The sequence below is a fragment of the Labrus mixtus genome, chromosome 5 (assembly GCF_963584025.1).
Source record: "Labrus mixtus chromosome 5, fLabMix1.1, whole genome shotgun sequence".
NCBI lineage: Eukaryota > Metazoa > Chordata > Actinopteri > Labriformes > Labridae > Labrus > Labrus mixtus.
In genome coordinates, this window is record NC_083616.1 from 10766597 (window position 1) to 10780156 (window position 13560).

The window sequence follows — 13560 nt, forward strand, 5'->3', positions numbered from 1 at the left end:
GACTGCCCTTCCTACGACGAAGCGCAGCTCAGATAATCACCAGCTTTGTTCATCTGGTTTTTATCAGAGATAAACAATCTGACTGGTTTGGTTGTCCCACAAATATTAGTATCGCCATGGATCAGTTCACAGTTCCCAGATCTACTTAACTCTTGTCCTGTTTCTCATAGAACATTTTAAATTTTCTAATTTGTTTAAATCTTTATGTCTTTTTTTTTATTAATCCTGAAAACAAGCCCCCAAAAGAAACATCTGTAGATTAAGAAATACATACAAGAATAAAATACTAAAGTAAAACATGATTTTTTTTTTTTAAAACAGAAGCTTCTTGATAGAGCTACTTGAAGACAAGTTTATTCATATTTGGCAAAGGAAAGCATCATTTTATACTTTGTTTACTACACATTGGTTTGAACATGTATTTTAAAAACTTGTTGCTCAATGTTTCAGACTCTTGAGGTAAACAAATAAACATGTCATCTGTTCCTTTTCATGTTGCTTAACAAGGAAAATACAAACTAAGTACAGTTGGTAAAGAGCTGTGTTTGTGTGTTAAGAAAGCTAGGGGATCTTTGACAGCAGGACCTACTTTTACTTTCACTCAGCTGCAACTTTAGTTTCAGTACTGGTTTAAACTGGAGCAAACAGACTGTGTATGCTGTTTCCAAACTGTACTAGGGTACTAAGTTTCCAAGAATCCACTCACTGACATATGACATTATGTTCCCTGAAACTCACTCACACAAAAACACCCAGCCGCCCTACCCCAAGTATTTGTTTTCTGCTGAGCGTGGCCTGCAATGCCTGGGGATGTGTGTGACGTTATCCTGACAAGGTGGAAGAATATGCCAGGACTTGTTAGACCTGCAGGGTAAACTAAACAGCACATATGACAGTAGGTATGTGTGAGAGAAGGGAAATGTTTTCATATTTCCTATGCAAAGCATTTAAGATCACAACAGGCACACAAGTGTATATACTCAAAACTAAGTAGTCTACCTGTGCAGGCAACGATATATGGTTGTGTGTAGATCCATAAGGCTTAACAGTTGAAATAAAGGTTCAGTAAAATGTATCACCTATTAATACCATTACAAAGCCTTTCCCCCAATGCCACAGTGTTATTCCCAAACAGAAGTGTGGATCATTTTATTGGCTTAAATATTTATATAATGTTTGGCTTGCTGTTAAACTGCTAATGAATTTTATTAGAATTTTTTTTTAAACTCTAAAATAAAACAAAGTGTCTTCAGTGGTGGCTACAACCAATGTACATCCTGAAACTGTCCCGATCTCTACTCCCACTCCCACTCCCACATGACATGTTTACACTATAAACGACGTGTGTGTGTGTGTGTGTGTGTGTGTGTGTGTGTCTGGGTGTGTGTGTGTGTGTGGGTACTCTGGTGATGAACACATAGAACTATACTAAGAGCTGTTTGAGATTTGATCAGATTAGGAATACAGAAATGTCTGGGATCAGGTTATGGTAAAGTTAGGGTTGAAATAAATAAAAGATTAAATGATGAAATACAGAATTGTATTATAAATGTAATAAGTAGCCAAAAATGACGTTACCTAATAAATCATTGCATCATAGTCAATTAACCCTACCTATGGGATGTGTTTCACCCAAAACAACATGTTTACACTCTTTAATTCAACACTAAAAGTGTGTGTGTCTGAGTTTGGGTGGGTTGTTGAGTGGGCAACCCATTGTCAACTATTGAGCTCTGCCACAACAAACTGGCTTGTTTATTTTTCTAGTGATGAATCTGCACCTCTTTTGCTCCTCTGGCAAAAATAATCGTACAGGGTGGGCAGGAAGCTGCTGTATGCACAAAAATATCCTTTTCAAATGAGACATTTGTGTAGAAAAGGACATTCTCGGGACATCACATTCCCTCTTAATCATTCATCTGTTTTTTTTTTGTTTTTTTTATTCAGTCATGTCAGCAACACTGTTCATTGCTCCATCCATTTAGGTGGATTGCTCAATAAAAAAGATGCGTGGCCTTGTAGGAGGATGACGAATGGATGTGTAATAATGCAACTCTGGCGCATGCGCACTCCAGACTACCCCCTCGCAGAACTGTACACAGCGCTCGGGGGCTCCGCGGGCAGCCAATGGCGACACGTTGTTCTACCTGTGACATCATCCGCCACTCCTCTTACTAAAGAAGGAAACAAACATCCATCCAGAAGGAACGGGAGATAGAGAGAGGTAGGAAGAGAGGAAGGAGGGTGAGGAAGGGAGAAATAACCCCACTTAAACCTGCCTGAAACGGAGGACAACGCCACACACACACCAGTAAAAGAAAAAGGACATTACCAGCACCTGAAATCACCTTTTTCCTCTGCCAGGACAGACGGATACTTTCCCTGTCGTCTCGCGAGACACTTCATCGATTTTTAGCAGGTGATGATCTTGGATTATTTTTATTTTTCTTCTTATCAAGGATGAAAATTGAAGTGAGTTCAATTTATGAGATAAACATAAAAAAAGAGGGGTCTTTACCTAGGCTCGTTGTCGGTCATGGCGACCTTTAACGCTGGATTGAAAGGTCAGGTGGTGTGTGCGTGACGGTAAACAAGCTTGTTTTTTGCCTTTTGTTCGTTGAAGTTGTCACAACCAACACCGCCATCATGTCCTCCTTCTTGACTGGGAATATCACAAGCCCTCAAACGTGACTCCGTCTGGTTCAGGAGAAAAACAAGGGAGGGAGCTAGATACTGCTGGTAGCTGTCTCTTGTTTTTCTATTTGCCCCGAGCTGGGGGATGGGGAACCAAAGCCAGCTAATTCCTGTCTAGAAATAGAAAATTCATAAGCCGAATAGGCAACTAGAGCGAGAGAGTTCCTCTGAAATTACTACAGAGCTTTTGGTTAAATATTAAATGACCTGCCAGGAGAGCTTTGCTCAGTTTGCAGTAGTTTCAGCTTGGAAGAAAACGAGGTTTGCTTGGTGTTAAGAGCTATGTGGCAACACCAAGTCGTTTCTGAGTACTTAAGAGTCATTGTATAATCGAGATTGAACACAGTGCTTCGTCGAAAACACATAGAAAATGGTTTCTATTAGAAAAGTGGCTAGAAAGAGGAGCTACAAAATGATGTCTTAAACAGGAAGTAGAGAGATTGTAGACAAAGGAAGAAACAAAGGGAGCAGAGACCACTCTGTCTAGACTGAGGTTTAATACAGAAAACATGACTGCTGTAGCCGTCCTGTCGGCCTCTGATGATCATTACACACCTTATTTCCCTTTTTAAATAGAACAATTGACTGTCTGTTCAAACATCAGTGGGCTTTTTCTCTTCTGTCCCTGAGTGTGACTCAGTAGTTTTCAGCCCAACAGGGCCTGAAATATGAGCTGAGCCTGCAGCTGATACAGGAGCTCAGTCCTCCCCTTTGTTTGCACGACATTTTCACATATGTTCTTCAAAATACACTCACTTATCTGGAACAAAACTGTACAGATTCAAGTTTGGCCAGTTTCACATTTTTTAGGTTATTCCTTGTGGGAGGAAGTTGTTGGTAATGATTGAGGCTCACAGTCTGCCCTGTGCTGGAAACCCCCTGACTTACCCTGTAGGATGCCTTTTACAATAGACAAGACATTGTAAAAGGCAGAAAGATGGACATTTTAGTCCTCTGACAATTTAATATAGCAAGGCACAAACAATTGTTTCCTTAATGGGCAGTTTAGTAGCTTTAAATTAACCTTAATTTTGATTTAACAACATTAGCAACCAACAGTTAAATGTCGTGAACAAGGTGTTTTCCTTTTCTCTCTAAAAGGCCCAATTAATCGCAAGATACTTAAAACTCCTGAAGTGTGAACCTCAAGTCATGTGGGTTTCCTGAGTGATTTGGTCTTCTGACTGTGATCAGTCTTAGTAAAGGTTTGTTAAACATGCCTACCGTTTGTCTGATGGCTTGTCCCAAACGTGATAGCTGAGCAACACTGTCCATTGTTTCTTTGTGTCACAAAGACCACTGTTACAGTTAATCTGTAAGTTAACACAGGCCTTGTCATGCTCTTTGTGCTTTCTTTGCCTTGTTTATCTTGTCAGTTGTGCTGTTTTAAACGATGAGGAGCTGTCAAGTACATGTTTAGCTCAAGCCCTACAGTTCATGTGTAGCTGTCTACTTTAACTGAGGTTGTTGAGTTTATGGAAGCGGTTTTTATCACATGTAGAGAAAAATTACTTTCGAGCTTCTCAGCAGATCCCAGCCTCTTGCTCAGTCCTCCTGTCTGGTCCTTTTGAGCACTCAGCAGTTTAACACGTGACGTTGAGGGAGAGAAGGTCTTTGTGGGCTTTTCCAAGGAAACCCTTTGTTGACACGACAGAGATAGCATGCAGGGGGACCTGGGAGGGGGGGTGGCTCAGGATTTAACAGCACTTACAAGTCTGTTGGTGAGGTCGGGACACCTTGAGTGAACCGTCAGGACGTTCTGAAACAACTGGCAGCCTCTCCTGAAACATTAAGCCTGCTTGTTCCTCTGTCTGTGACCAGAATAAAGACGTACTTAATTCCAACATAAGGAAGCAGCTGCCATGTTGCAGGACAAAGGGCTAAAGGTTGTTTACAGAGGGAAATATGGTACTCTAACCATGCATGTGACAGTTTCTGGCTGTGTGTTGTTTTTTTTTTGTTGTTTTTTTACAGAAACCAGTCTGGTTTCAGCTGATGAGTTGTAAAAAAACAGTTAGGGCCGGACTAGCAGTCAGGAATCCTTTTTCCCAACTAATCTGGGACTTCCTGTCTGTCTGTTTGTTTGTTCATTCATTCATTAAGGTGGTTTTCAAAGTCAGCACCTCCCATAAAAGAAGTTCCTGCTGATGACATTGCAACAGAGCGGAGCGTCTACTACGTCATAGGGTTTCACACTTGGCCAAGTTACGCACATACACGCCTGTTGTCGCATGATTCTGGAAGTTTTGAAATCTGTTTGTGGCAAGGCTCAAGGAGGAAGGAGAGGACTGATGTCGGCCTGCCTTGTTCTTCTTTATTCTTCTTTATTCATAATCTCAAGTCTTTTGATAAGGACAGAGTATTCTTTTAGTGCCTGTTTGTTCTTTGTGTGACCCAGTTTCTGCTTGTGAGTCAGCGATGAGGGTGTTGGTTATCGTGAGTAGTCATTTGCCATCATGTGATAATCATGCTCAAAGATGCATTAGTTTGTCATACTTATTTTTCAAACACAACATGATTACCATTTACTACCAAATAGAATATAACTTTGTAATTATAGCCAGCTTAGAGACAGGGGAACAATGAAAGCGTTTTCCTCAATCAAAAAGTTGATGTAAAAATGAGAGAAGCTGGGTCACATCTTAGGGAAAAAACAAACTGGTCTCAGAGTAGTGAAAAGAGGGTATTGACGGGGAAGAAAAGGGGGACACAACAGCGAACAAAGCTGTGTGAAAGAACAGAGGGGAGCTTCTGCCAAGGTGCTGAGCAGAACACAGCGATTGTTGTTTGTTCTCTGGTGTTCCTGTGGAGAGGAGTTCATTAATGCATTCAGGCTAAATGGCAGGGCACAGATGGATGTGTTGTTCTCACATTTTAATATTATGACTTCTCTTATCTGTTTGCACAACTCGCTTCTTTGGAAGCAGATTGGCAGGGCGTCAGTGTCTCTTCACAGGCACATGTGTGTCTCACATGTTGGGTTGTATTTTACGTTGATTATTCATGTTGAAGAACGCTTTTGCATGTGAATGTTAGTCCTTTAGTCTAATAAGAATTCTCTCTGTCCCTCTCTCATTCTGTCCAGCAATGGCCCAAGAGACGAACCAGAGCCCGGTGCCCATGCTTTGTGCCATGGGCTGTGGTTTCTATGGCAACCCTAGAACCAATGGTATGTGCTCTGTATGCTACAAGGAAAACCTGTCACGACAGCAGAGCAGCGACCGCATGAGCCCCCTCAGCCCTATGGGTAAGTCAATTCTTTAAATTGTTTTGTTTTGTTAGAAAACATAAAAATGATTCGCGAGACCCTGAGTATTTAACGTACACAAGTAATCGTATTCCAACCCATGAATTTCCAGCCAGAGACAAGAAGTGTGGCTTGAGAAAGTGTTGACATTGTTTTGACATACAACAAGTTCTGGACCAGCCAGTGTTTCTTTCCCAGCCTTCCTCCCCCGCCCTCCCTCTTTGTTTTTCCACTCTGTGTAATGAAAGACAGCTGTTTTCTTTATAACAGTGTTCACAGTTAGGGGGGGTGTTCACCCCTTAAGACATTATTAAGGTCAAACATTCGCAATGTGACACTGGCACCTGTTTGACACATATCAACACACCTACATCAACTGAAGACATTTTCATTATTTATTTTGTGAAGTATATGAGGGTTTTTTTAAATGGTTCAATTTTGGCATTCGCTACAGTTGTTTTTAGCTACACGTGTGAATTACACCGACATGTGACTATGGATGTTTTGTACTGTCTACTCCTGATTTCAAATGTTATTCATGCCCTTTGAAATAAATCTAATAAAGTTCACTCTGTTCATGTCCAGGCTCCGCTGGTAGTCCATCCTCAGAGGCATCAGCCATCCAAATACTAGAAGCCAGTCTAGCCAAGGTTGAAGCCTCCCCTGCCTCTTCACCAGACATGTCTAGGTCAGTATTGACTGTTATTGATTGGTAACCTTCTTTCCTGAAATTGATAAATGTGCTTACTGTTGCCCGACTGGTCCTTTTCCTACTTTCAACCCTGTTTCTCCCTTTTATTTAAACCTGCAGAACTATACAAGGATCTCTTCCTGTGACTCAACAAATGACAGAGATGAGCATTTCGAGAGAGGACAAGCCAGAATCCCTAGAGCCTGGTAAGACATACAAAATAGAAAAGCAGGTATTTGACAGGGATGTAGGTGTTTTCTCACTGACAGACTTCTTCGGGAAACATTGCCCTGCAAAACCCAGTGCAGCCACAGTGTATTTTTGATGCTTCGCTGAATACCTTAAACCAAACTGTTGGTTTTATTTTCAGCCTCCAAGAAGGAGGGGAGGCCTAAAAATAGACCTTTTAAAGATACCGCTACACCAGAGGGCTTCCTCAGCATTGATGCTGCCTGCTGCAGGCTTTCTCTAGTAGTAGCCAAAAATAATTTAGAGACAAGCATCACAATTATTACTATCACTTCAGATAAAAGTACACAATTTCCAGTTGCAAATATGTTTGCATCAATTCAAGGAACAAAAACAAAAGTAATTTTTCTGCTAATATTGCAAGCTAAAGATACCAGAACTGCATGATTAAAATAATGTTTTCTCCTTGTTCTCTTTCCTTATGTGTAGTTATTAGCCAGCCTGCTGCTACTAGCCCTTCTCCTGTAGCTTCTTCCAGCAGTGAAGAAAGCAAGGGTGACACCCCCAAACCCAAGAAGAATAGGTGCTTCATGTGCCGCAAAAGGGTGGGCCTTACAGGTAAGAAGGGGGGACAGAAAGGGGCATCTGTTGCAACACTATACATTTATTGCAGTGATTGAACTTCTCATCAACACTCCTGTTCAGTCTTTGACCACTGACCTTTGTCCTACCAGGGTTCGACTGTCGCTGTGGCAACCTTTTCTGTGGCATCCACCGGTACTCGGACAAGCACAACTGCCCCTATGATTACAAGGCTGAGGCTGCTGCCAAGATCCGTAAAGAGAACCCTGTGGTGGTAGCTGACAAGATCCAGAGAATATAGATGTGAAAAAACAACAGCTTTGGCGTCATCGATGATAACAACTTTGACAAAGACTTGAGTATGAGTGTGAACCTTAAAAAACGAGCACCGACATGAGTGGAGAAGTGAGGATTGAAAGGACTTGATTTACAGAATTACAACCTCAAGAAAAAGATGGGGAAAAAAGAAGAAAAAAAGACCCTGTCTGAGGGAGATGCATGAATGATCACTTTCTCTTTTTTTGATTAATTCATTAGTTTGTTTTATTCTGTTTTCTGTGGTGTGACTTTGCCGCTGTTCAGTCCTTTTTTTTTAAGAATATGTATTGTCTTATTAAAAGCATCCAGGCTAAATGTCCAGGATATGCTGTGCTCCTCTCACCCAAACCAGGCGCCATTTTGTGCCAAACCGAAAAACAATTTTACTCAGAGCCTGTCATGTGTCAGACACTGGCGGGTCTTTTTAAACATTCAGACCACACAGTTACAGTCCACACTAGTTATCTCCCTCAACCTTTTTGAATTCATGACCTGTGCTCCGTTGGTACCGGAGTCAGTCCACGTTTGGAGAACCGTACAACTGTCCCCAGCCACGCACAAGGGGCTTTGTTACTTTGTCTCTGTCTCTCCTAGCTTTACCTACCTCACAGCTGCTGTGTTAAGCTTTCTCGTCTTCCCTTTTACTTAGTTTTCATTAGCTTCCAGCCCAGCAGATCATCTTGATAGGCAGCCTCAATGACCCCTCTGATCAGCATGTCTGTGTTGACTTTGATCGGTTTGATTGTGATGAGGCTGCTCCATTACGGCTGGAGGTATCATGCTAGACAGGGACAAACAAATTACTCCACGTTTCACTGAATTCTTAACATTTTTAATGGTGGTTATGGGTAAAGGAGCGCTGCGCTCATATTGTAATCACAGACACCTGGTGCAGGGCTGTGTGTGGCCTGAGAGGGAGGATGGCACCCTTCACTGGCCGGCCTGGTAGGTGAATTCAAGCAACAATATTGTAGGAGAATGAATGAATGGGATAAATGCATGAGATACTCTTCATCTGCATTAGTGTTTCAGAAATATTTGGCATCACTCAACTTAGGGTATCAGACATTTTATTTGCTGAGAGACAATTATGTAATATTTTATTAGCTTTTTTTTCCTCTTCCATAGATATTGTACTGATGTTGGCGCATGTATTCAGTGCATTTGTGGAACTAGGGTATGTGAACCATGATTTTTTTTTTTATGCGCTAACTGACCGTTCATTTGAGCACAGTGTATGTATGTGTGTGTGTGTGTGTGTGTGTGAGTGAGTGAGTGAGTGGGTGTGTTGTTGCCCCACCCTGTTGTCTGTGGAGCTACCCGGTTTATCAGCACATGTTTACAGAACTACAGGAGCATGCCAGAGCTAGATTTATGAAAAATAATAGATACCAAGATTAGATGTAACTTCTCATCAGTTAAACAGCTATTGGTCTGTGTGTCTGCTTTAGAGCAATGTAGAGAAGTGTGTGTGTGTGTGCACATTCCTGTGCAGAAGTGTGTTTTCATGGCTGCCTGACACATTCAACCACGTATGTTTGTGACTTGTGTTACTCCCTCTTTTTTGTCCCCCCTGTAAGGATGTGTTTTTCATTTAAAAGACAACTGTATGTATCCGTTGGAGTTTTTTTTTCCTTTCTGATTCTTAGTTATATGCAAATTTGTACAAAAAAGAAAAAACAACAAACCGTGTTGTTATTTATGTATTACATATAATCTTGCTATCCAGCATTACAACAGAATAGTATCATGTAAATAAAACTGTACAGAGAGACATTACCAAGCTTTGTTGTGTGTTCACTTTCAAATGTAATCTCAGTTGTGTGTGTGTAAGATGAGTTTAATTGCTTTTTGACAGTAGTGTAACACATTTTAAAGCCTTATTAAGCTGATCAGGGAAGAAAGGCAGCTTTAAAAAAATGAGAAAACCTGGTTCATTAAACATTGAGTAGTGAATAAAAAGTACATCTGTTCAGTGATGAATCAGCACAAGGTAGTTATGAGTAAACATTGTGAGGCCTCTTTTCACTCAGGAACAGAATAGTGAAGGAGACACATGTCAGGAGTTCCAGCACTACTCTGTAATAATACCCTGACTAACCCAGCCTCTTTAAGCATCGTCATGTTAATACTGAGCGTTGGCAGCACAGACTGTAAACCTCGCTCGAGAGACTCTTGTCCAAACCTTGTCTGGGGTCAAATAAGATGTGTAAATCCTTCGAACCTGCAGAAAGCAGCCCTTCTACTCTTTATAGGCTCACACACGACATGTAGGGCTAATGTGTGTGTGTGTGTGTGTGTGTGTGTTTCAGAGACAATGTGTTTTCTCACACTCCTGTTGGGAGCTTCTGGACTGAGTGTGTGCACAGATGGCGTCACAGCAGCAGCTGCGTGGACAGCTGAGGTGTGCTCATGTGGCGTTCCTGTGACCGAGAGTGACAGAGATCACATTGTCAGTATAGTATAATGAAGGACTTATTTACATACTGGGAGAAAAGACGGAATGTTTAAGTGTATAAACTCAAAAGTGTATTGAGCTGTTTTAACCCAGTCAGTGATGAAGTGTTAGAAGTTAAATTAATCACTGGCCACACCATCTTCCTATCTGTTGATCACAAGACTGTATGTCCTTTGAACCAGAGAGGGCAGAGGAGTGCACTTCATAACCGATGCAATGACAGATGAGAAGAGGATCAACACACTCCAAATATGACCTGGAACAACTACAGGCATTTTGAATCACACCCAATGTGTGTGTACGTCCATGTGCACAAAGTGTGGGAAATCCACCCTGACCCCACACACGTTACCTAGAATTTATTTCACTGATGTGTGCAGCCTATATATCTGGGTCACCCCTCTCTCTCTCTCTCTTTCTTTCTCTCTCTCTCTCTCTCTCTTTCTGTCTTTGGGTTTGACCGAGGTTAAGAAGGGGCTCAGTTGATGTAAACCATCAGAGATTCTGCCCGACGGAAAACGACAGATGTCACTGCCAGATGTGCAGATGGGTTGAAAGTAATATGAGGCCAAGGACAGTAAATACAAATATGAACACGCTCTACTTGCTCAAGAAAACTGTCACACCCACATAAACTGCAGATTCCTTCACTACTTGATTTTATGTGCTCCTCTGAAATTCACAATATTTCACAAGTCAATTAAGACAAAACACACAGAATGTACACAAGTGCATCCAGAAACATGTTGGATCCCTGTGCAAACCATAAAAAGTTCTATATTGACATACACAGGGAACTTTAGTACATGTATGGGGGCAGCTGTGACTCACAGGGTCGAGTGGGCCATTCATCGATTGTAGTGTTTCTGGTTTGATCTCCACCTGCACACAAGTGGAAGTCTACTAGGGAAACTTAACTTGAAATTGGTCTCTTTGCTGCCATCTGGATGTGAATGCTGCAAGTGCAGTCTATTTATCTGACATAAAGTAATTGGTGATGTACATAACAATAATACATGTGTTGTCCCGCAAGCTGAGATAGAGATGCTTAGTTATGCTTTTGTATCTAACCTCTTAAATTCCCTTTTCATCTACCTCTGAAAGTCCTCCCTAAATGATCAAACATGCTGCTTCAAGTCTCACAGACCCAGTGGGGAAACTCACATTTCCACATCTTATTTTCCCAACATTGGCTTTCAGTCAAAATCTGGATTTATTTATTTTATTAGGTCTTCTAACCAGCTTCTAATTGTTGTCCCCTGGGGTCCGTCTGAAAAAAAAAGTTGAAAGTGCCTTTGAGTATGTTGCTCTGACACAATTTGCAACACACTCCTTTATGCACATACGCTCTGCAGTTTCTAATGAAGCTTGAGACACATATTTTTTTATAAATTGTACAGATAGTTTTAATGTTTTTAGCCCATTTTTGTATTTCTATTGTTTTTTATTATTACTGGTATTTTTGTGAGGTACTTTTAACCTTGTTATGTGAAAGGTGTTAGTTTACCAAATAAATGTATTTACTTAATATTTGTTATTTAGCTCTGATTGTGTTGTCTAACAGTGGCTTCAGATTAGCTGGAGAGAAAACTCTACTGTAAAAAAAAATCATTGTGTCACTAGGCACTAAAAAATGAAATGAAAATACAACGAAAAGCATTTTGAAACACCTGATAATTATTACGACTTTTAAAAATATAGATGTTGCTTAACCTCATAACACTGTATTAAACAATATTGCATCATGTTTTCATTGTTCTTTGTTTTTATGTCTTTTCCTGAGTAAGAACATTAACTGCAATGCAAGTTTCAGAAAATGATAGCGTTTTAAGATCAGGCTACACATCATAAGGCTGTGTGCGATTCCAAATTATTGTTTTTTCTTATTTAAAGAAGCGTTTATCCGAATTTGGGAAGGTGTGTGTTACCAGGATGTAACGCAATAGAACACTGGTATTAATCAATCAATCATTATTTTTATAGCGCTATCTGGAGACGCTTTACACAAGCGGGATGATATGCAGACAGGATTTCTCCTTTTGTATTCCTCGCATTCCTGTTGTTCACACTCCCCTCCTCTACTGGGGCACCGTTGGCCTAGTGGTTAGTTCACGCGCCCCCTGTACAGAAACCACAGGCTTGAAAGCAGCCAGTATACACACTGTATATTATAGGTTCGATCCATCCTGTGGCCCCTTTCCCGCATGTCATTCCCCACTCCCTCTCTCTCTCTGTGCAATTTCCTACACTATCCACTGTCCTGTCTCTAAATAAAGCCCTAAAGTAAATCTTAAAAAAGGATCCCCTCTGACTTGTCTCTTAGATGAGCTCTATCATACTTAAAAGAATAATTAAACTTGGGATGTGGCATACACGTGTAATCACAAATGGTTTATAATGCAGCAGTAATGTCAGTGGAGTATAATGCTAGTGTCAGTGTTCATTTTAACTCTGTCCTGATGGCATTAATATTTCCTTGTATAGAGGATGCAAACAATAATTAAGCTTTTTATTGTTGAATGTTTTTTTGCTGGACAAAACTGTCTGGGTCCACATGGTCCACACAGAATCATTGCTTTGATAATATTTTGCCATGCAAAGAGGGGTCTAGGTACGGTAGTTGGGAAAACCCTAATAGGTCTACATGTGGACTTTTTGCTGTTCATGGGAAAATATGCTCGTCATGTTCTCTTTTCGTTATTTTGTTGTTTTATACATATATATATATATAGCCTACAGCAGGGATGGGCAACTTTGGTCACGGCAAGGGCCACATTCAATTAATTCTCCATGCCAAAGGGCCAAATTGTAGTGAACAAAAACGATCAATTATGAATCAATTATAAAAAAAATCAATTATGTCTCAAATTTAACTCAACATATACGAGTGATCAAATATTATCATGGACGTATTTCTGGATTTCATGCACTACTTACTTGCACATAGCTATGTATATATATATTTATTTCTTGTTTACTGCACATAGTTCTGTTTACATCTGTAAACACCACTTATATCTACTCTTTTATATTTTGTATTTTTAAGTTAAGTTTAAGCTTTAAGTTGTATTTAAATTGACGCTTTATATTTAGGTTAAAATGTTTCGTTTACTTGCACTGTTGTTAATTTACTGCTCTGTGTGCCTTTGAATTGCCCCTCGGGGACAAATAAAGTTTTTTGAATTGAATTGATTTCATGGCAGATTTTGTCACATTTTCTTCATGTTTCCAATTCATTGATATGTAAAAATTGACCTGAGGGCCACATTGAGGGTTGATGGGGGCCGCCAGTCGCCCACCCCTGGCCTACAGTATATTCTTTATTACAGTCTATGTTTTATACCCTTCAGGGGGCGCTGCTCTCACAGCCTGTTGTGACCT

At 40.5% G+C, this 13560-nt stretch overlaps 1 protein-coding gene across 2 annotated transcripts; it reads left to right on the plus strand.

Annotated features, from left to right (window-relative positions):
* The first annotated feature begins 2191 nt into the window (after nt 1-2191).
* zfand5a (zinc finger, AN1-type domain 5a) lies at nt 2192-9500 on the plus strand. 2 transcript variants are annotated; one of them, XM_061037759.1, is made up of 6 exons: nt 2192-2472; nt 5780-5941; nt 6527-6629; nt 6753-6838; nt 7311-7439; nt 7556-9500. In XM_061037759.1, the coding sequence occupies exons 2-6, from the start codon at nt 5782-5784 to the stop codon at nt 7702-7704; spliced, it is 627 nt and encodes a 208-aa protein (XP_060893742.1). In that variant the 5' UTR covers nt 2192-2472; nt 5780-5781; the 3' UTR covers nt 7705-9500. The 2 variants fall into 2 exon arrangements, with proteins under 2 accessions (XP_060893742.1, XP_060893741.1); XM_061037758.1 differs by having other exon boundaries at nt 2193-2419.
* Nucleotides 9501-13560: the final 4060 nt, after the last annotated feature.

Coding starts and splice junctions, on each gene's coding strand:
- zfand5a (XM_061037759.1), top strand. CDS start 5,782: ATGGCCCAAGAGACGAACCAGAGCCCGGTGCCCATGCTTTGTGCCATG. Junction 6,630..6,752: donor TCTTCACCAGACATGTCTAG/GTCAGTATTGAC, acceptor TTAAACCTGCAG/AACTATACAAGGATCTCTTC. Junction 7,440..7,555: donor CAAAAGGGTGGGCCTTACAG/GTAAGAAGGGGG, acceptor TTGTCCTACCAG/GGTTCGACTGTCGCTGTGGC.